The sequence below is a fragment of the Podarcis tiliguerta genome, assembly GCF_965153285.1.
Source record: "Podarcis tiliguerta genome assembly, chromosome: 4".
Classification (NCBI taxonomy): domain Eukaryota; kingdom Metazoa; phylum Chordata; class Lepidosauria; order Squamata; family Lacertidae; genus Podarcis; species Podarcis tiliguerta.
Genome location: NC_139537.1, coordinates 12,432,561 through 12,456,591, shown reverse-complemented (window position 1 = coordinate 12,456,591; position 24,031 = coordinate 12,432,561). Strand labels below are relative to the sequence as shown.

Sequence of the window (24,031 nt, the reverse complement as noted above, 5' to 3'; positions counted from 1 at the left end):
GTTACTCCTGGATCCTTTAGGCTCAGGTGGCCTCATTCGTATGGAGTGCCTTCCATTAGCTTTGGCTGCTGGCCCAGCTGCACCCCAATCTGGACAGGGATAGCTTAACTTCTGTTGTCTATGCTCTGATAACCTCTAGGTTAGATTACTGCAATGTATTCATTACATTTGGGGCTGCCTCTGAAGGGAGATCAGAAACTTCAGTGGGTGCAGAATTCAGCAACCAGGTTGCTCACTCGGGCAAGATGGTTTGGGCATATAACACCAATCCTGCACTGGCTGCTAATCAGTTTCCAGGCCCAATTCAAAGTGCTGGTTTTGAGCTATAAAGCCTTAAACGGCTCTGGGTTACCTCAAGGACTGCCTCTCCCCATATGAACTGACCCAGACTTTGCAACCATCTCAGGCCCTTCTTTGTGTGCCCCCTCCAAGAGAGGTCCAGAGGGTGACAATATGAGAAGGGGCCTTTTTTGTGGTGGCTCCCCACTTGTGGAATGCTCCCCCCAGGGAGGCTCACCTGGCACCTTCATTACATATCTTTAGGCACCGGGCAAAAACGTTTCTCTGATTAAACAGTCTGTGGCCTTTTACATATCTTTGTGGGGGGGTGTGTGTGTTACTTGTTTGTTTTTGTTTTGTTACGCAGTTTGTGCCTCATTTTGTATTTTTCTGTTGTAAACTGCCCTGTGATCTCTGGATGAAGGGCGGAATACAAATTTAATAATTAATATCAATTGTATGTTACTTTTTGTTTCATAGAATAATAGAATCGCAGAATTGTAGAGTTGGAAGTGTCATCCAGTCCAACCCCCTGCAATGTTTAGTTTAGGGTATTGCATAGCCTATGGACATGACCCCCTCATTTTCCCCGTTCTGATGGAGGAGGTTTTCAGTCCCTCCAACCTGCGTTGTGGCTCCAAGAGGTTACTACTAATGGAAATGTTTGTTTTGGAGCAGAAGCCTGTCCCTTCAGCTCTGGTCCCTCTGAGGCCACTGGAGAAACTGAAGATATAGAATCCATGATGTCTGAGCTCCTGTTTTAAATTCCCTAGTATGTTTACTTTGCTTCCCACTACCCAATCAACTAGGGACGCGGGTGGCGCTGTGGGTTAAACCACAGAGCCTAGGAATTGCCAATCAGAAGGTCGGCGGTTCGAATCCCCGTGACGGGATGAGCTCCAGTTGCTCGGTCCCTGCTCCTGCCAACCTAGCAGTTCGAAAGCCCGTCAAAGTGCAAGTAGATAAATAGGTACCGCTCTGGTGGGAAGGTAAACGGCGTTTCTGTGTGCTGCTCTGGTTCACCAGAAGCGGCTTAGTCATGCTGGCCACATGACCCGGAAGCTGTACACCGGCTCCCTCGGTCAATAAAGTGAGATGAGCACCGCAACCCCAGAGTCGGTTACGACTGGACCTAATGGTCAGGGGTCCCTTTACCTTTACCTTTTACCCAGCCAAAAGGAATAAGGGATGTGAGTGGTCCACCATCCTATAGGAGCAGGCCCAGTGCCAGATTTATGTATAAGCTATAGCTTAGGGCCCCACTATCTTGGGGGCCCCAAATTTTTTTAAAAAACCAAAACAAAACTGGATGTACATTTCCAAAATGTAAGATAAAAAACAAATAAAATAAAACCTACATACAGCAACAGTGTTTTGTGTTGTGTAGGCTCCTATGATGTAAGTAATGGGCCTAGCCTGCTCCCTAAAATATCACTGGTTTGCTCGTTTCTATATATAGGGTGCCTACATTCTGCATGTGCCAATGGCTTTAGATACCTATTAGGCATATATTAGATATGGTACCTATTAGATACCATATAGCATATATTCAACACACACACACAAAAAAAAAAACAGTGACAATTTGTTGTTGACAAAAGACAGCGGGACATATAAAGGGCCCCATTACCTTTAGTAGCTTAGGGCCTCACCAAACTTAAATTCGGCCCTGAGTGCGCCTCTTTCCAATTTTCCCTGATCCTGGTTGGGGTCCTCCTGTACTGGGGAGGTCTCATTTGATTTTAGCTCTGGGAACAAACAATGAGGTCTGGTTTATCCCAGTGGCGCTGGACCTTTCCAAAATAGTTGGATCATCACAGGTTGAGTTCACATTGCATTATAGTGACATGCAACCAGCTGAGTCTACTGTGTGTAGGCTTGCCCCCTCCCAACCCCCAAACACTGGACACATCTCTTGCTTAGCATGGGGCAAGGCAGCTACAGGCCAATCCCTTTGTAGTCCTGTCACCCACTCGCTCCTCTCCACTGCTGGCCCTAGTAAGGCCTCCAGCTGTGAGAGCTAAGGGTGAACAAGAAGTCTGCAGAGGGAATGGGCAGGAACAGTTATGTGGCTGCCTTCTTTCCTGTTTTAGCCAGAGACTTAATGGGCTTTGTCCAGTGTCCAGGCTGCGAGGTGTCTACGTGGCAACCCCAACTGTGTGTTCATATATAGCTTCCAGTTGTGAGTGTTTCTACTGTACAACCCCATGCAAAGTTTCTGAAATCTACTAGAAATCCCGAAACAGCAGCACTTCTTTCTTCTGAAGTTATGGAGAGTTTTGAAAAGTCTTTCTTTCCTTTTCCTTTTACAACCGCCTTTAGCGTAAGCTTTTTATAGTCTGCGGGTAGGTCTCTATGTACCCCCGTTTTTTATTGCTGTCTGGGAACATCTGAGATGCTATGGATTTTTTTTTTTTTTTTTTTTTGCAAAATTGCTTTAGATCTTTAGTAGCCAGGATTGAGACTCTTAGCAAAGTAATGGTATGTGGTTGGCTGTATGGCTTGCCTCTTGAGAGACCACAGTAACATTGGGGTTATAACCTGAATAATTTACAGAAAATAGATGGCTCTTAAAACATCCCCTTCTTCCTTAGAACGGTTTATTGGAAACATACTTCAGCTGGAATGAGAATAAGAGATTCCCAGGAAAAGGATCTATAGGGGTTGGGTTCTTCATTATGCCGAAAGCCTGGACTGTATCGTATGGAAGTCTAGACGGTTCCGCTTGAAGAGGGCATTGATTTTCCTCACTTTTCGGGCAGGGCTTTTATTTTATCTATATCCTGACCCCTTCTGCCTCTTCCTTCGTGGGAGCGGGAAGGCTTAACGATTGAGCAGAGGGCTTCTCTTCTGAGCATGAATCATGTGCGGCTCCTCAAAGGCAAACTCTGCAACAGTGTGGCTGCAACAAAGGTGTGTTTATGGGTTGTTGTCGGGGCGGCAGAAGCTGGGACGTGGGGTGTGTGTGGATTACTTTAGTACACTGCAGCAATATTTCTTGCAAAACTGTGACATAACTCCAGGTTGAAGTGATTATGTTTGCAGCCCCATGTGCATGTTGTTACTCAGGAGTAAGCCCCTCTTGAATTTGGCAGGATTTGCTCTTCAAGTAAACATGGATGGGATCAGGCAGTAAGGGATTTGAAAAGTTACGTGCCGTTTGTCTGGAAAAGAGATAAAAGATTTCTTTGCACACGGAGTTGTTAACTGAGTTTGTACCAGGGGAAAAGATGAATGCGAGTATAAAATCACACTTTCTTTGGATTTTATTTTTTTGTTATTAGGTGAATGGGGGATCCCAAAGAATAAGAGATACACAAGGGTTAGAAATTCTCTCTTTTTAAATCCGTGCTACCTCTTATTTTTGGTATAGAATAAGCCAGTTACACACAACTCAGGTAGAAAGAGAAATTACTTGGAGCTATGGTGACCAGGTTTAAAGATAGTTATTCTTCTCTAACAGTGGGCAAATTTAGGACTAGTGGGCAAATTTCGATAGTCCTGGGGGTGACCGTCACAAAATGGCTGCCACGAAGGGGGCATAGCATAACACAAAATTAGACTGGCAACCACCCCCAACAACCTTACACTTGCCTTAGGAAATCCTGATTGTGGAGATGACAGCATACTGATCACACACACACACACACACACACACACACACACTGTTGCTGTTGCTGTCTCATCGAAACATGGAGCACAGCCACCCCACTCTCATTACTTAGAAAGTACCATAACATTTTGCCCCATGACTTTCTTTGTAGGAAGGCTGGTTACGTATTTTTGTTAAAAAAAAGAAAGAATAAATTTTTGAACTCCCGCTCAGTGGCACCACTGGAAGCCGCCATGGGTTCTATGGTGCCCACGGGTGCTGCGTTGGTGACCCCTGTTCTATAAGTGTGACTCATAGAAGGACTGTGTTCACAGGTAACAAAGGGTAAAGCTGGTCATACTATTTTAGCAGTGCTATCCTATACATGACTGTTCAGAAGTTATGGGGCTCAATTGCGAATTCATTCAGGCTTACTTAGGTCAATGCATGTATAGAATTTCACTGCAAGTGTAGTAGCAGTGATTTGAGCATATTCTGGGTTACTTTTTCAGCTTCAGGAATGTTTTTATAAGGAAGTGAATGAACGTATGTTCAAATCACTTAGGTTGTTATATCTGCTTTAACTTGTAATGCCCAAATGTGAAAAAACCCCTATCTATCTATGATCTATTTATCTATGTCTCATCCATACACACACACACCTAAAAAACTTTGCAATGAATTTTCTTATATCCGTCAAGAAGATACCAAGCTCTTTATTTTATTTTAATTTCATTTCCAACCCACCTCTCTCCAGTGAGAACTATGGCAAGCAACAAATCCCATAAAAACAGTTTAAATAATCAAAACCAGCACTTGCCCACCCCCCTTTTATTTGAGTATTCTTTACAACTTAGTGCAAAATGTCTCTTCCACATTCAGAGATGCACTAGTCAATAAAAGCATTCTGCATTCTGCACACATGGCTTTCACAGAGAAGTCCCTCACCTTCAGCCTGAAAAATCACTGCAATGTACAAAGGAGGCACAATCACACCATCACATTTGCTGCATGTGTGACATGTTCTTGCCTGCCACTGCAAATTTCCACTCCTCCTACCCACACAGTTGTTCCACGCACACTATGTTCTTGCCTGACACCACATATATCCACTCCCCTTAACCACAGACTACCGAAACAACTGTACAATGTTTTTAAAAAAGCAATACTGCACATTAGGTACCGTATTTTTCGCTCTATAAGACGCACCAGACCACAAGACGCACCTAGTTTTTGGAGGAGGAAAACAAGAAAAAAAAATATTCTGAATCTCAGAAGCCAGAACAGCAAGAGGGATCACTGCGCAGTGAAAGCGGAAATCCCTCTTGCTGGTCTGGCTTCTGGGATAGCTGCGCAGCCTGCATTCACCCCATAAGACGAACACACATTTCCCCTTACTTTTTAGGAGGGAAAAAGTGAGTCTTATAGAGCAAAAAATACGGTATTTCCAACTGCATATTTTATAATGGGGAAAAGTAACTAGATGCCTATGATTATACAATGGTGGCAACAGCCACCATTAATTTTGCCTACTGGAATGATGACTGGCTAGACCGTACATACTTTGCCATGTTAAAAAGTGGCAACCCTTTCTCCAGTCCAAGATACCTAAATATGTGAACAGGAAAGTCGCACACCCTTACATTGTATCATAAATGTTGTTCAGAGTACTGGCTGCTGTCATGGGGCAGCTATCACGCCACATATTTCATGAGAGAGAGAAAGAGTTGTAAAAAGCTGTGATTTCCCATATTCTGTTCCTTTACTCAGCCGCGCCTTTGCTCTGCCCTGTGTTCCAGTTCTGCCACAACTAGCCAAATTTCTAAAAATGAATTCTGGAACCGGAGTCTGTGTGGTTTGCTGCACGTTTCAGTTCACTCGGACTTACTCATTTGCTGTCTATTGTTCCCAGAGGGCAGGCCTATAACCAGTAGGAGGAAACTGCAGGGAAGTACCGGTAGATTTTAACTAAACATTAGGAAAAGCTTCCTAGTGGAAAGAGGAATCTGATTGCCTGGGGATTGTCAGGACTCTCACTTGCTGGAGGCATTTAAGCAGAGGCTGGATGGCTGTCTTTCATCCATCCAAGGGGAAGGGCTGTAGCTCAGGGCTGGAGCATCTGCTTCGCATGCAGACAGCCCCAAGTTCAGAACCCAACACCTTGAGGTAGGGCCAGGAGAGACTTCTGCCTGGTGACCCCTGTCCTTCATAGTGAGCTAGATAAACCCATGGTCTGATTCAGCTTCCCATATCTCTAGGTCTGCTGCAGTTCAGGGGTGGCTAACCCACAGCCCTTCAAATAAAATGTTGCTGGACTCCAGCTCCCATCAGCCCCAGCCAGCATGGCCGATGGTCAGTGATTATGGGAGTTGGAGTCCTACAGTGTTTGGAAAGCACAGATTAGACATCGCTGCAGTAGTTGTGTCCTGCATTGCAGAGCCCTAATTGAGCTGGTGCGTGTGTGTTGGACTACAGAACCTTGAAGGTCTTTCCCAATGCTGTAATTCTTTGATTTGAATTCCTTCCCGTCTCTAAATCACATCAGTGTGTTTGTGCACATTAATAATACACACTGCGAGGAAGCAATATCAGTGTGGTTGTGTCTGATTCCTTTTGTGTAGTGTCTTAACTGATGCACACATAGACTTCTGTGCATTGGAAAAGAACCTTGATATGACCATACTGTGATCACATCAAGATCGCTTGTTTTGTGCTGGTGTTTCAGTGAGTACAAGCACTTTAGTAATTTGTGTGTGGGAAGAATATATGAATGAACTGAAAGCTGCTGCAATGCTATGTGTGATCCGCATAACATTCAGAAATACTCCTTCCCTGAAAAAAAATAATGGAGAATTCCTGATGCTTTGGAAACAACAACAATAAGAAGTAATTCAGAATTTTTTGGAAGCGTCCTTAATTAAAACGCCTGTTTTCCAGACCTTTCTAATTACAGTGCTTTGATTTGGAAACAGATGACAGCTTTCCCTACCTCCCCCAAGAACTGAAGGCAATTTGAAAGAGGGTTTGCTGTTTCATCCTGCTTGCACCTATGGTAAATGAGCTTTGCAGGTGTGTTTTTTTTTATAAAAAAAACCATTTCTAAAACCTGCAGTACCTCTTTGATCAGGACTAGCAATGGGACGAACTAGATGAAATATATGATCACAGAATGCCTCCTTCGAAGAACTTCCAAGTCTCTTATAGACTAAGTGTCTCCAACTGTCTGTACATACCAAAATTACATCACTCTTGCAGTGGAGATCCTGCTATATAAGAGGTGCGTTATAAAAGCACTGTCTTCAGCCAATAACCTCTAGGACTTAGAATTCTTAGGTGTTCTCCTGCATTAAGCAGCCACTAGCAGCGAACCACATAAGGGATGCTACATATTTGTTTTCTCCTTAACCCTCTATGTTTCTCCCAGGTCCATTTCCTAGCTGTGAATCTGCTTTGAGAAACTATGAGTGATTTAGGCGAGGTGGGGGAAAAAAACTGCATTGCACACCGCAGTACTCTAGCAAAATGTGTACTTTGGAAGCATGCTTCTAATAATGAGCTTTACAACCCCAAAGCTATTGTTTTGGCAGCGCACTGATAGTCCTTTGATGGATGGGCCCAATAGTTGTGTGCATTGTGCTTACTCAGAATTTGCAAACACAAACCGAGCTTTTTTTTTTTTTAAAGCAGAGATAACACAGAGGGAGAGGGAGAGAGAGAGAGAGAGCGCGAGAAAGAAAAAGAGAGAGACTTGGCAGAGAAAGCCTTTTTTGGGTTACACTGAAAGAGCCGATCAGAATTGTAGAAACAGAGATGATATGCAATGCTTCCTGGTCCCCCGTACGTGTTTGTGGCTCTCCTCTTCACCGTTCAGAACAGACTGCTTAGAGGATATTTCTGATTGCAAGCTGGACAATGCAGCAATCAAGCTGGAGAAGCCACCTGGAAGTTTTCCTTGAGATGCTTTCTAACGGGGCTTCGGATCCCTGGGAGAATCATGCTTGCCTTTAAGCGATGTGGAGGAGGACTCGAGTTTCTTCTGCGGGCCCTGTCAGGAAGGGAGGGGGGGCAAAAAACGGCAGCCAGCTCCGTAGATTCAAGCCTGTGCATGCTCCTCTTTTATTTCTTGTAAAAGCCTAGCTGATTTGCTTGAGGATTTCCGCGTACTCCTGGAGAGCTTATCGGGATGGATTGTCTGTGCATTGTCACTACTAAGGTAGGAACTGGAAAATGTTGCCGTTTGCTTGTCTTTCATTCCCCGCCTGTGATTAAACAGACGGAAGATGTTCTCAGGCTCAGGTTGCGAGATGAAGTGATAACTAAGCCTGGCTTCAGCCGGTATTCAATTCCCCTGACATGACTGTTTAGCTCTATCTATGTTCTGATATACCTCCTTTCTAAACAATGTATTAATTGCCTTTAACCAGAATGAGGCCTGCATAGTGTGTGTCTTTGTGTGTTTTAATCTTAGATTTTGCTTGCATCTATTAATAACTCAGGTACTAGAGGACATGCAGAAAAAATAGCCTCTGTGCACACATCACAGCAGATTTTAATGAAAATGAGTTAGCTGCGGTTCACCAGTTGTTGCTTTTTGAAACTCTGAGCATTTCATACACTTTTGCTTCTTTTGCCTTAAAAGCCAATCATGTGAAGTTTTGATAAGGACAGGGTTTCTGATTGGAGAATCCAAGTTTTCATAAGGTTAGTCATGATGGCACAGTGGATCCTCCATATTTAGGGGCAGTTTATCTCGGGGTACAAAGCAACCCACAATTTGCAAGCATCCTGGAGGGATCTGGCTGGCTGTTCTTGGCAGCAGAATGTTAGTCTAAAGATGGACATCTGGCCTAACCTGGGCTCTTCTTCATCTTTCTAATATGTTGTAAACCACTCAGGATGAAGGGTGGAATATGAATTATTATTATTATTATTATTATTATTATTATTATTTAATAATAATAATAATATATGCATGTTAAATAGGACATTAACCTCTCTCTGTGTGTGCAAAAAATATTTCATATGGCTCATTGCAATCATGCATATGTCAGACCCAGCTCCTTTTTAAGTTGGAGGTGAAGCAAGGCAAGGCAAAGCAGGAGGAGAAGCAAGCTGAAGGACAAGTGGGTATGCAGCCATGCTAATGAATAGAATTGTAGAACTGTAGGGTTGGGAGGGACCCTGAGGGTCATCTAGTCCAACCCCCTGCAGTGGAGGAATCTCAGTGAGCAGAGTCCCCCAAATGGTTCAGAAGAGTGATGCGACCTGACCTGGAACATTTTGCAAGGGACCATGAGTAGCATCTCATCCTTTCTGCTGTTGTTAAATGGTAGATTGTAAACACATTGGGCCAGGAGCCTGTTCCTTTGTACTGTAGAGCACTGTGCACACTGATTACATAATACGAACATAGAAAGCTGCCTTAAACTGGATCAAACTACTAGTCCATCTAGCTCAATGCTGTCTGCACTGGGTGATTAGCGGCTTTCCAGGGTTTCACACAGGAGACATTCCCAGGAGCCCTACCTCTGGAGATACCAGGAACTGATCCTGGCCCCTTCTACGCAGATGATGGACCATTGAGCTACAGCTCTTCCCCAGTCATCATCGCGTAATCTGTCCTGACCTTTCGTTGGCCGCCAGTGAGTGATGATGCACAAGCCGCATCCTTGCTGGACACCCCATGTTCAGAAGACACAACAGCCTCAAATCCCACCAACCTGCAAGTCGCTTCCTTTGTTCCAGCCCCTATAGCCAGGATGCTAAGATGGGGGCATGAATGGGGAGTTGGAGTAGCTTGTGCAACCAGAGTTCTGCTTGCCGTTCTACCCCTAGCACTAGTAAAGGTAAAGGGACTCTGACCATTAGGTCCAGTCGTGTCCGACTCTGGGGTTGCGATGCTCATCTCGCTTTATTGGGCGAGGGAGCCGGCGTACAGCTTCCGGGTCATGTGGCCAGCATGACTAAGCCGCTTCTGGCGAACCTGAGCAGCGCACGGAACGCGTTTACCTTCCTGCTGGAGTGGTACCTATTTATCTACTTGAACTTTGTGCTTTCGAACTGCTAGGTTGGCAGGAGCAGGGACTGAGCAACGGTAGCTCACCCTGTCGCCGGGATTCGAACCGCCGACCTTCTGATCGGCAAGTCCTAGGCTCTTTGGTTTAACCCACAGCGCCACCCGCGTCCCCCTAGCACTACACAGCGTCAAAGAGGCAAGTCTTCTTCAAAGCTGAGTAGTGGCTAATCTCTTTTGCAGTGGGAGCTGCTGCAGAGAAGAACACACACATACCCAAACTCAGCAAGCAAAGCTGTGGCTGGGTGTGCTGCTTTAGTTATCAGATTATATAATGTACCTTTTTGCACTTGGCAATTTCGGAAATGGAAGGAGTGCAGTGACATTGGTCTCTAAATAGTATGATGGTGCAATTGCGGCCGCCTTTAAGTGGCAGATGTAAAGCAGGGAAGGCAAGATGCCAAGAAAGGGATGGTGACATGATAATAATTGAAAAGCTGGCCTCATGTTGCAGGTTGGAGTATTGGAAAGGTAGAAGGCTGTTATACTTGGTCACTCACTGAGGTATGCACAGACCCACAAGAATTTTCTTACCATTGCCACTTGGTTGCCGCAGAAGAGGTGACACAAGTCTTGTCAATAAACTCTTGTGGGAGGTAAATTATGGAGAGTTAGTGTCCTCTATATGGGATGCGGGTGGCGCTGTGGGTTAAAGCCTCAGTGCCTAGGGCTTGCCGATTGAAAGGTCGGCGGTTCGAATCCCCACAGCAGGGGTGCGCTCCCGCTGTTCGGTCCCAGCACCTGCCAACCTAGCAGTTCGAAAGCACTCCCGGGTGCGAGTAGATAAATAGGGACCGCTTACTAGCGGGAAGGTAAACGGCGTTTCCGTGTGCGGCTCTGGCTCGCCAGAGCAGCGATGTCACGCTGGCCACGTGACCTGGAAGTGTCTTCGGACAGTGCTGGCCCTTGGCCTCCTTGAGTGAGATGGGCGCACAACCCTAGAGTCTGTCAAGACTGGCCTGTACGGGCAGGGGTACCTTTACCTTAGTGTCCTCTACCGTTTGTGTACTTTGTTATTGTGTCTCATTTGTGTGTGGGTTGGTCGTTTCCTTCCCCTCCATCTGCAGTCCTGCATCTTCACTGATTCAGCGAGAGGTGTAGTTACAGGTAGGTAGCAGTGTTGGTCTGCCGGAGTCGAAACAAAATAAAAAAAAAATCCTTCCAGTGGCACCTAAGAGACCGACAAAGTTTGTTATTAGTTATTTCAGTGTATCTGAAGAAGTGTGCATGCACACGAAAGCTCATACCAATAACAAACTTAGTTGGCCTCTAAGGTGCTACTGGAAGGGATTTTTTTTTTATTTTGTTCAGAGAGAGGTGGTGTAGCACAGTGGCTAAGAGACTGGGCTCCAGGTCAGGAAGTCTATGGTTTGAATATCACCTCTGCCATAAACTCACTGTTTATTTATTTTATTTAAGATATTCATACACCACCTCTGAGTGCAAGAAAGCTCCCTCAAGGCAACTCCCATAAAGCACTAATACAGAATACAATAATATTGCCAATAAAGAAAGAATTAATAAGCCAGAATTATAATACAGTGGTACCTCTGGTTAAGAACTTAATTTGTTCCAGAGGTCTGTTCTTAACCTGAAACGGTTCTTAACCTGAGGTACCACTTTAGCTAATGGGGCCTCCTGCTGCCACCACACCGCCAGAGCCCGATTTCTGTTCTTATCCTGAAGCAAAGTTCTTAACCTGGCGCACTATTTCTGGGTTAGCGGAGTCTGTAACCTGAAGTGTCTGTAACCCGAGGTACCACTGTAAAGCAAACATTGAGCCCAGAATTAACACAAATTTAACCAAAGCAAGCTTTAGTATTTTGTTAAGGGTGCTGAGGGTTGTTAAGAGAGACTCACCAATTCCCTTAACTGAGCTACAGTTCACAGAATGGTTTTTACAAACGGTCCCTCTTGCTAGGGTTTTCCAGGAATTCTAGTTTTGTAAGGACAAAAGGAGGTCTCCTAACACCTCTCAGCATCCTAAAAAACCTACAGTTCCCAGAATTCCTTGGATTGTTATTTATTTATATGCTGCTTGCGCTGTAGGCTCTAAGCAGCGTACAGCAAAACTAAAAAGACACAGTAAATATAAAATCAGTTAAAACTAATAATAAAATTGGCAACATTACCCGCTGCAATAAGATCTTCATTGGCGCTGCAAGTTCCGCAGTGGTTTCAACTTGAAAATGCTTGTAAAGTGCATAGTGGTACCTCGGGTTAAGAACTTAATTCGTTCTGGAAGTCCATTCTTAACCTGAAACTGTTCTTAAGCTGAGGTACCGCTTTAGATAATGGGGCCTCCTATTGCCACCGCGCCGCCGGAGCACAATTTCTGTTCTCATCCTGAAGCAAAGTTCTTAACCCGAGGTCCTATTTCTGGGTTAGCGGAGTCCGTAACCTGAAGCGTCTGTAACCCGAGGTACAGATACTAAGAATAATTGTTTTGTTCCCTTAATGAGAAGCGACTCGCTGAGTAGGGTGGCGCTGCTAGGCTACCTTCCCAGCAGGTGGGGTGCTGTCGCTTCAACATCTGAAGGGCACATGGTTGGTAGTGCTGAGCTGATAGTGACAGACCTATCCTCCATCAGTATGAAAAGCTAAGGGGCCAAGGTGGCACAATATTATTCATGCAATTGCCAATTGCATGGACGATTTTTTTAAAGTAGATTGCAAGTGGGACCCCCAATCTGCATTGCTTCCGCTCCAAGGTGTTGGATAGGGGGATTTAACCCTGCAATCCAAATGCAAATCGGGGGGGGGGGGGGAGGGACTGTACCTGTTACCTGCAAAGGGGGGGGAAAGCTCACATTGAAGCCAATGAGAGCTCCCTATCCTGTACAGTGCGTTTAGTAGGCTCTGGGGACCTGATCAGGGCTAAAGGATGAAGGACCACTTACTCCTGGGTCAGGCCTCCTGTGCCTGCAATTTACTTTGAAAAATATATCCACAAAGCTGTTAATTGCATGAATGGCATCTTGTCTAGTTTGGCCCATCTGGTGACCACCACCATACTTTGGAGCGGCGAATTCCCCATGTCAGTTACACAATTAGGAATCTATGCCCTGAACTTACTGCCAAAGAGTCAGAAGGATGAAGATTCAGAACTAGTAATTGGCAAGGCACTTAGGGAGCAACCCCATAGCAAGCTCTGCTGGGATGAATGGGTTAGGATCCAGCGGTTCTCCAGCTGAGCCAAGAGTTTCTCAGCAGGCTGTGCCGGCTTGTCTTTGGATTTCCCAACTGGATGTGCCAAGACTGCTGCATCTTAAGCCTGCATAAGCCCCGGAAAGGGTGTGTTCTTGGGGGCAGGACCAGAGAAGGGGAACTTAGGCTGGATCATATGCCCATTCAGTTTGGTCATGTGACCTGGTAACCTAGTGAAAGTTAAGCTGCCCCAAAGGGTGGTTACAGGTAGGTAGCCGTGTTGGTCTGCAGTATTCGAAACAAAACAAAACAAAACAAATTCCTTCCAACTAAGTTTGTTATTTGGGACACGGGTGGCGCTGTGGGTTAAAGCCTCAGCGCCTAGGACTTGCCGATCGAAAGGTTGGCGGTTTGAATCCCCGCGGCAGGGTGCGCTCCCATCACTCGGTCCCAGCGCCTGCCAACCTAGCAGTTTGAAAGCACCCTTGGGTGCAAGTAGATAAATAGGGACCGCTTACTAGCGGGAAGGTAAACGGCGTTTCCGTGTGCTGCGCTGGCTTGCCAGATGCAGCTTGTCACGCTGGACACGTGACCCGGAAGTGTCTCCGGACAGCGCTGGCTCCCGGCCTATAGAGTGAGATGAGCGCACAACCCTAGAGTCTGGCAAGACTGGCCTGTACGGGCAGGGGTACCTTTACCTTTTTTTAAGTTTGTTATTGGTTTGAGCTTTCGTGTGCATGCACACATCTGAAGAAGTGTGCGTGCACGCGAAAGCTCATACCAATAAGAAACTTAGTTGGTCTCTAAGGTGTTACTGGAAGGCATTTTGTTTGTTTTGTTTCGCCAAAGGGTGGTGTAACTCAAACACTATTCGTTGGCCACTATTCGTTCAGCAGCCCTGCTGCTGAACCAAATTTGGATCTGGTGTAACTTTATATCAGTTGAGCTTAGGCTGGCTGGCTTTATCCCAATTTCTTGTACATAGGATTGCTTCCCAAGTTCTAAAAATCTTGTTGGCAGCTGTCTGTTTTGGGGGACAATGGAAGATTGCACCTTTGGGGGTAAAGTCAAACCGCTAGACAGCTACAACACCTGCAATGGCTGTAGAAACCGATGCAGGAGATACATGTTTATTGCAGGTGGGGCAGATGAAGGTGTCTTGCTGCTACAGTTACCAAAGAGGTCATTGGGACAGCTCCATTGTGGCTGCCTCCAGCGTTGGAGGTAGTATGCCTCTGAATACCCATCACTGAGGCTCACAAATGGGGGGAGGGCTATTGTGCTCATGTCCTGCTTGTGGGATCCGATTGCTTGCTGTGAGAACTGAGGACTGGACTGGACTGCCCATGGGATGAGTGAGCAATTTGATCCAGTTTTGCATGTAAAGACAAGCCAAAACCCAGCCATCCTTTGAAGTTCAGCCTTCTCTGAATTTTGCAATGCAGTTCTCCAGCCAAGTAATGTGTGCAAGAATGCATATACTGAGGCAAGGTATCCATAGAAATGCTGAAATTAGTGACTATAACATTAAAAAATGCATTACTTTAGGGGAAGCTGGTTTGCAAAAATGTGTGTATTAGGCTGTAAATATGTGATTAGGAGAAATTCATATTAAATGCCGGTGAATTTTCGCAAGGACATCTTCATTTAATTGTAAACTGAGGTGGAAATGTGTGGAATTGAACGCAAGATTGGAAAAATGAGAAAAGTAGAGAAATCTAAATTGACAGATTTGCTGGATGGCCCTTTAGCATCATCCAACAGGGCTCTTCTCCTATTCTTATGGCACTTGGGAGAATTGAGTTCAGCGTTAGAATATACAATGCAGAGATTACACAGCTGTATATGGCTGTACCTAGCATATGTTGGGGAGAATGTGGCAGTTCCTGTGTCACTGGAGCAGCCCACCGGAGCAGTCTTAACATGAGTATGGGATGTCAGTACTTGTACCCATTAATTATGCATACAGCTCAGAGGTCAATCAGTAAACAACTGCTATGGGCATGTGAGAGTAAATCCAGATTCCTCTGAAGATGATGATGGTGGCGGCAGCGGCAGCAAAATGTTCAGGTTCAAGTCATTCTGTGCAGTGGAATTCATCTTTGCAATATAAATGAAGTAAGTGCCAGGGACAGCTCCACTTTTGCATTGATGTACTTTCTAGAACCTTAAAATTCATGCTCAGGAGCCGCAGATGCTCTTCGCCTGGAGCATCTGAGATTGAGATCAACGTCCTTGGCGTCAGAGAAGTAAGCAACATCTGTTATATTTGCAAATGTTAGATGTATGTGTACTAGGCTGGGCCTGAATTCTATAAAGCTCTGAAGTAAGTGACGTGCGCTGCTCATTCACATCCCCCCTCTGAACTTTGTACAAATAAATTAGCGTTGGGTATTGCGGCTAAGATTTAGCTGTTTCCAGTTGTATTTAAAGTGTGTATGTGTGTGGTTAGTTTAGTTTATTAACTGCATTTATTGCTTCAGTTTAGACTTTAGGGGAAGAGTAATAAGAGAAGAGGGATTCCTTAGGTTGAGTTCTATCCATGCAAGTAAATTATTGATTATTGCATCTTCATTATTTATATAGCACAGAAAACGTTGATACTAAGTTCTGCGTGCAAAACTGAAACAACCAGCCATGCTGGAAAACTCACAATCTACTTGATGTGAGCCAAGAAGCAAAAGAGATGGTGGAACAGTTATGTGACAAAGGAAATTAAAATATTTAGCATTCATATAGAACAGGGATCATGAGGTAGTGCCTTTTAGAGGTCTTTGGACTCCACTTCCCATCAGCCCCAGCCATCATGGCAAATGGTCAGAGATGATGGGAGTGGCAGTCCAGCATTTGGAGGCCACCACATTGGCTACCCTGATATAGAACTTCCTAATGTTCAAAGCATCACATGCATAATCTATCTTTATATACTGCCGTCAGTGTTTATGGCATTCTACAAAGTATGACAGGTCCCCGTTCCAAGGGCCTTAAAGTCTAAAATAGACACAACACGGGAAGGGAAGGGGGAGGAGGCATGGGCAGGCATCAGGGGAATGTGTTGTTGTTGTTGTTTTAATTCCACCTACTTTGCTAAGTTGTGTATTTATTACCTGCCCTTCACCCAAAGGTCTCAGGGTGAGTCAAAGCATTAAAACACTGTGTTAAAAATAATGTCAAGCGCAGAAATAAGGTGAGTCCTAAAAACATAGAGTGTTGAGAGCCAGGGTAAAAAAAGTGAATCATAGAATCATAGAATAATAGAATCATAGAGTTGGAAGAGACCACAAGGGCCATCGAGTCCAACCCCCTGCCAAGCAGGAAACACCATCAGAGCACTCCTGACATATGGTTGTCAAGCCTCTGCTTAAAGACCTCCAAAGAAGGAGACTCCACCACACTCCTTGGCAGCAAATTCCACTGTCGAACGGCTCTTACTGTCAGGAAGTTCTTCCTAATGTTTAGGTGGAATCTTCTTTCTTGTAGTTTGGATCCATTGCTCCGTGTCCGCTTCTCTGGAGCAGCAGAAAACAACCTTTCTCCCTCCTCTATGTGACATCCTTTTATATATTTGAACATGGCTAGCATATCACCCCTTAACCTCCTCTTCTCCAGGCTAAGTGTTGAATGCTGAAGTGCATCTTCAGCATTCTGCAGAAGCTGTATAACAAGGGTTCCAGATGTACCTCTGTGGAAAGGAAGTTCCATAGCTTAGGGGCTGCAAAAGAGAATGTCCTCTACTGGGCCGCTACCCCTGGGGCTCCAAGGGCGGTGGAATGGACCAAGAGGACCCCCCCCTGCTGATCTCAGCACTTGAGGATCTGTAGGGAAGGAGGCAGTCTTTCAGATATTTGGGGCCTGAGTCATGTAGGGCTTTGAACAATAGCTGGAGGAATTTGAATTGAGCCCAGAAACGAACTGGCAACCAGTGCTGCTGTTTTAAAACAGGGCTTGTTTTATGGGATCTAAATGGAACCCCAACCAGTAATCTGGCTGCTGCATTTTGGACCAACTGAAGTTGGTCACGGTCAGCATTATACTAATCCAGTCTGGAAGCTAACAGAACATGGAGTACAAGGTGTTATACCTGCTTTGGACCAGAGTGATGATTCGAAGTCAGAGAATATATTTGGAAGGGTTGTAGTCAGCCAATGCAATTCTGGGCTGCATCAATAGGAGTATAGCATCTAGATCAAGGGAAGTAATAGTGCCACTGTATTCTGCTCTGGTCAGACCTCACCTGGAGTACTGTGTCTAGTTCTGGGCACCACAGTTCAAGAAGGACACTGACAAACTGGAACGTGTCCAGAGGAGGGCAACCAAAATGGTCCAAGGCCTGGAAACGATGCCTTATGAGGAACGGCTAAGGGAGCTGGGCATGTTTAGCCTGGAGAAGAGGAGGTTAAGGGGTGATATGATAGCCATGTTCAAATATATAAAAGGATGTCACATAGAGGAGGAAGAAAGGTTGTTTTCTGCTGCTCCAGAGAAGCGGACACGGAGCAATGGATCCAAACTACAAGAAAAAAGATTCCATCTAAACATTAGGAAGAACTTCCTGACAGTAAGAGCTGTTCAACAGTGGAATTTGCTGCCAAGGAGTGTGGTGGAGTCTCCTTCTTTGGAGGTCTTTAAGCAGAGACTTGACAACCATATGTCAGGAGTGCTCTGATGGTGTTTCCTGCTTGGCAGGGGGTTGGACTCGATGGCCCTTGTGGTCTCTTCCAACTCTATGATTCTATGATTCTAGGTCTGGTGCCAGATTATGGGAGGCCCCCAGCAAGGTATTCTTTGAGCTCCCCAACTGAGGTGTTGCGGAATGGCAGGGACGCCAGGGCTGTCAAGATGAGGAGGACCCAGAGAAGGGCACCATCAGCTACTGGGTTCCCTCAGGACTCAAGTCAGGAGACCTCAGCGCTCCTGTGGAACATGAGGATGCTCCAGATGGGCTGGGGGACTAGGGCCAGCAGGCCAGCAGGAAGACGGCATGGAATATATAACTGAAGTGGGCACCATACTCTTTCTCCCAAAAGCCTCTGGATTCAAACACAGTGTTTGTACTTTGGTGGGCAGCAGATGCATTTCTGTGTGTGTTTGAAGGGGAATATGGCTACTCAGTTTTTCCTTTCAGGAATGGGGCATTAAAATGGAAATGGAAATCCTGACTTCTCCCAGTGTGCACCCTTCTAGAGCTTGTGGGCCCTGGTTTATAAATCACGGTAAGAGAACATGCATTGCACACAAATACAAAAGGGAAAAAAACAACACAGCACAGTAAATCTGGAAGAGACCTAAATCAGATAAGTAGAGTACTTTTATACCAAAACAAGAGCCGCAAGTCCCATAAGGTTTCCATTTTGGGGAAGTTCTGTAACACCCATGTCAAGAATTCCTGAGAGTTGAACCCTTTCAGTTTATTATCCCAGTTCACAAATTCAAGGAAGCACTTGGGTCTTAGCCTTAAGTGCAGTCACTGCCGACATGCTATCTGCCCTTTTCCAAATGATTTCACCAGTTTCCAATTTGATCCCTGAACCTGGCATGTTTTAGCACGTTAACCCCACAGTCTCCAAACAAGCCTACATGCAATATCTGCAGATTAATTAAAAGGAGTCCGTTTCCTTCATAAAGTTTTTCGATTTTTAATGAGTTGTCCTCATCAAATGAAGGAGATGAGAGTGAGGAGTTCAAAATTCAATTATAAAAAGGACCACTGTGATAAGAGAGTTAAATCAGGCAGAAGGTTCGCAATTACACGTGAGCAATCCCATTAGGGTTCAGAGTACACATGCAAGGCTAGTGCCTCAGCTGCTATATGTTGGCATAGCTCTATGAAGCTGTGGGAGCTTTGCTGATTTCCACAGTAGTATAGATAATATTGCACTGGAAAACATAAACAGTATTTAGTATCATATATCATCTCCATTCCTTAGCAGCAAAAGATGTTCAAGTGCGGTCAAAATACATCTTCTGACTTCCTCTATTCTGAAACAGCAAATAATTGTTTTTGGAAGGACCGTATGTTTTCCATGTAGAAGGTCTCAAGTTCTGTCCTGACATCTCCTGGTATAGGGTTGGTAAAGATCCCTGTCTGAAACCCTGGAAAGCCCTTGCCGGTCAGTGCAGAGTAGATAAACCAATGCTCTCAGTCCATATAATGCAGCTTTCTAGGTTTAGCCTTATAGCACCTTAAAGACCATTTGATTTATTATGGCATTAGCTTTTGTGGGCTAGAGTCCACTTCATCAGATGCTTGGTGGTTACCTACTTCATCATTTGACAAAACCTGGTGCCTTTCATGATGACAATTTACAGAATGGACTCTAGTCTATGAAAACTTGTGCTCTTTTACACCTACATGCACCTTAAAGACTAATTCAAGGTGTCAAAAGACTCTGTTTTGTTTCTGTGGCAACAGACCAACAAGACTACCTTTCTAAAAATTGCCTCCATCCTGAGATCCTTGTGGCCAGCTTATCATTGATGCACCAGAAACCTACATGGATTCATGCTGTGTGTTTTGACTGATAAATGCAGAGTAAACATGGATTCTTATGGCAACATATTCCTCAGAAAATTGATGGGGGCAATTCATTCATGGTAGAAATGTACATGCAAACTGTGTTGTTGAATTGTTCAAAAAGCTGCCAGTCATGACATGATATCATGCAGGCACCTGGAATAACCCTAGTATCTGAGCATAACATAACCGCAATCCTATTCATGCTTCTTTGGGAGTAATTGAGCTCAGTGGGGCATACTTCTAAGAAAGAATGTGCAAGAGAGGTTTTTTTGGGGGGAGGGGGGGTGTAAAATTGCTTAAAGCATACGGCATGATGGTTCAATCCACTGGGGGAAAATCAATTATCTGTAGCCTCTGATCACTTCAGGACTTGACTCTCACCAAATCTCCTCTTCTCTCAATTTTCATGCCATGGTACTTGGGCTGCTGTTCAGAACATGTTCTTTGGGCCACCACTTCCTTTCATGGTTGTTGCTCAACTGTTGTTAATGGCTGTTTATATTCAATAAATATAGCATGTATTGCTATGTTCTTACTCTGCACTGGATAAAGGTTCCCAATTAGCTAAGTACTGCACCCCCCCCCCTATTTTTCAAGTCAAGCCACAGACCCCCTACTTTTGAAATTTTTGATATCTCTTTGGTAGTTTTTGCTATATGAATGGTGCCACAGACCACTAATTGGGAACTACAGAGGTAGAGTATTTCACTCTGGGTCCCATGGCTACCCCATGTCTATCCCCCTTCCCTCATGTACGCATTGAACATACCATTTTGGCTTCCTTGACTTCAACATACGATATGAAGTGGACCCCCTGCAACCACAATCACTGAGACAACCACTGTTTGTCTGCCATTGTCACCACGTCCAGGACCATGGACAGTTCTCATTGCTGTTCCTCATGTTGCCACCAAGTCTTAGGGTGGAGCCGCACAACACATTGAAGTCCATGATTCCAACCCACCCCCCAGCTAATTCTGGAGCTTGAAGTAGAAGGTTTTCCTGTTGTGGCATCCAGAATGTGCAACTAAATGCCCCAACAAATTCGGTTGTCTGCATTCACTTTACAGCCAGGCCATTGCTGTCTTAAGGTGTTTCTTTTATGACCTGCTTTTAATTTATCTGCTGTGGAGGATTTCCCTTGTTTTAGCCTTGACTCTGTTCAGTATTCATTTTAATGTTTTAACTGCTGCTTTTGTGTGAGGTGTGTGTTTGCTTTGTATTTCTTAATTAAAACTATTGTTTTAATGGTTCCCCCCCCCCCCAAAAAAAAACTTTGTTAGGTAATACTCCCTGGAGAATTTCTGATAGAATATAAGTACAGGAATGAATGGCTAAGTCTGGCATTTTCTGCTAAAAGTCATTCCCCCAAAGGAGCTTCCCCCTTAACCATCTAGCAGAAAAGATACCATATTGTTCTGTGAATAAGATGCCCCCATGTATAAGACAGCCCCTATTTTTTTGTGCCCTGAAGGAAGAAATCAATATTTTAAATACTTGAGATTGCTAAAATTGTTGAGCTTTCTTGGGGATTTTGCACAAATTCGCCGGCGCTGAAGGAGGCAGGCAGGCAAGGCAGGGTGGGTAGGCAAGTGAGTGATTGACAGTTAGCAGCAGGGAGCAGGATGAATAGCTAAAGCGCTGGACTGTATTTTTATGCGTATAAGACAACCCCCGTGTATAAGATGAGCCCCCTATTTTGGACTAAAAAGCTAAGCAAAAAACATTGTCTTGTACGCGAAAAAATATGGTACATGTACACATGTACACATATTTTTTTCCTAGTGCTGTCGAAGCAGCTGGGGGTTGGTTGGGGAAATGGTATGAAATGAAAAGCTTAAGAAATTCCTCTCTCTCAGTACCAGTCTTTCAGATTACAGCCTCAGCAGCTGCGCGCGCGCACACACACACCCAACCCAGAAAAACCGTGGAATTGACCCTAGGTACTTCAGTCTCATGGGACGCGGGTGGCGCTGTGGGTTAAACCACAGAGCTTAGGACTTGCTGATCAGATGTCGGCGGTTCGAATCCCCACAACTGGGTGAGCTCCCATTGCTTGGTCCCTGCTCCTGCCAACCTAGCAGTTCAAAAGCACGTCAAAGTGCAAGTAGATAAATAGGTACCGCTCCGGCAGGAAGGTAAACGGCGTTTCCATGCGCTGCTCTGGTTTGCCAGAAGCGGCTTAGTCATGCTGGCCACATGACCCAAAAGCTGTACGCCAGCTCCCTCGGCCAATAAAGCGAGATGAGCCCCGCACCCGAGTCGGCCACGACTGAACCTAATGGTCAGGGGTCCCTTTACCTTTTACTTCAGTCTCATATACTTTTGCACTTTTGCACCTGAGCCATAAATTGTGGCACACTGTCAAAAACCAGAGCTATGTCTCTGACTCGCCTTTCTCCTTTTGTTTAGTAAAACTGCCATGTGTCCCAATGATAGTCTTCAGTTCTCCAGCCCAGTCATTGGGGACCTCTCCTGTCACTATCTAGTTCTGCTCGCAGAACTGTTAAGAGTTCACACCTATCGACTCAAAATTCACAGTGAAATTGTTCTAAAGCAGTGGGGAGTGGGTTGTCAAGTGCCCCGTGAAGCGTTTGCACACAAATTAGACATCAGGAGAGAGGGAGGGATAGTAGAAGATAAATTAAGCCAGTCCTCCAAGGCCAAAATGGTGGTAAAAATCTAGATAGTTAAACCCCATGACTAATTCCTCCTTGAAGAAACTGTAAACAGCATAGAAATTAAGAAATCAGTGTGGAGGTTAGTGTGAGACTAAACTCAGCATTTGTGATGTACAAGTACACCCGGAAGAAAATCTAGAGTATCTAGTCTGCTGTTTTAATACTTAACACCACTGTTTGCATCACTGTTTACACCAGAGATGGCAAGTGTGATATATTACAAATAAGGCAGCACTGAATATTCTCCAGCTTAAATGTTCACATGAAGCTAGCATATTTGATGCAGCCAAATCACTTAAGGTAAAAGTACTCAATTGGTCAACCACCTGCATTGTTTAAAGGTCATTCAGTCATTTTTCTCCCTCTCTGGCTGCTTCATCTGTTCCATTTTCTTCCTTCTTTACTCTCATTGTATTTAGCTTCATTTGCCCACACTTCTGTTAAATCCTATTGGCTGTGGTGACTCACATGACACCATCACATACTTTATGTGAGAAGCCAAGTTACAGGGAACCAGGCAGAGGGCCTTCTCGGTAGTGGCACCTGCCCTGTGGAACACTCTCCCACCAGATGTCAAAGAGAAGAACTACCAGACTTTTAGAAGACATCTGAAGGCAGCCCTGTTTAGGGAAGCTTTTAATGTTTAACAGAACACTGTATTTTAATATTTTGTTGGAAGCTGCCCAGAGTGGCTGGGTATAAATTATTTATTTATTTATTTAGTGATGCAGTTGACGGAATCAACTAGGTTAAGAGGCAGTGAGGGCAAATGAGGCCATCAGCAGTGAGAGTAAAACGAAAGAGAACGGCACCAAGAAGAAGAAGTATCAAACAATACTAATTTGTTCAAAAGTCTCAAGCAATACGTATTTGTACTGTGAACCAGTAAAGCTGGGAGGTGTTGGTTTTTTTGCAGATCAGTGACACTGCTTTGAGATGAAACAAAAAAAAAAAAAAAAGGAAGTTTGGCTTAACTCCAATTTCACACCTTTCCTTACCAATCTTTACATTTTGGTCCAATTGTAACAGTTAGGTTTATGGAACTTATGGCTCAACTCTTACAACAAAAGTTCCAAAATGATTTACAGCAAGATTTTTTTTAAAACAACAACAACAACAAGCAAGCAAGCAAGCAAGCAAGCAAGCAAACAAACAAACACAGAAATAAAGTACATAAGCATATTAAAAACTTAGTCAAAGTAAGCCATTTGGTGCTGCCCAAATGGCCACTAAATAAATGTAAAGGTTTGCCTAGTGCTAAAACAATGACAAAGTTGGCCCCTGGCGGGTCTCCTTGGGGAGAGCATTCCATGGATGGGGAACTACTACAGAAAAGGCCCCTTCTCTCATTGCCTTCAACCACATCTCCACTGGAAGTGGCAGACAGAGAGGAGCCTCCTCAGATTATGATCTCTACATCTGGGCAGTGGCACTTTAGGTATAGTTCATTAATTTAGCCAGCTAATTTGCTACTTTGGGAGTTTGCAAAATACGAATGCAGACTTTTGAAACCCTTTATGTGTTTTCCAGGGATATTTTTTGTTGTCGTCAAGAAACCTCATGAAAATCATGTGCATTGCCTATACATATTGCAAGTGGAACAGGTTGTAATTATATCTTGTCAAAAGCCCCTTTTTCCTGCTCTTCTTTATTCCTGTAAAAATATGGTAATTGCCCCTTTCCCCCTTGTAGTTAATTTTAAATTTCTGGAAGAATTAAGCCTGTTAAATCTCATCATTCTC

General features: G+C 44.5%; 1 protein-coding gene across 18 annotated transcripts in view; it reads left to right on the top strand.

Annotated features, from left to right (window-relative positions):
• The window catches only part of DLG2 (discs large MAGUK scaffold protein 2), a 901,255-nt gene that overhangs the window by 155,689 nt on the left and 721,535 nt on the right, over positions 1–24,031 (top strand). For 3 of the 18 annotated variants that reach the window (XM_083436182.1, XM_083436183.1, XM_083436180.1), the window contains exon 1: positions 7,646–8,084. The exons of 11 other annotated variants lie outside the window; for them this stretch is intronic. In XM_083436182.1, coding sequence (XP_083292308.1) covers positions 8,055–8,084 — 30 coding nt within the window. In that variant the 5' untranslated portion in view covers positions 7,646–8,054. Of the gene's footprint in view, positions 1–7,645; positions 8,085–24,031 lie in introns of those variants that run through there. 4 more of the 18 variants (XM_083436195.1, XM_083436193.1, XM_083436191.1 and 1 more) reach the window with 3 other exon arrangements.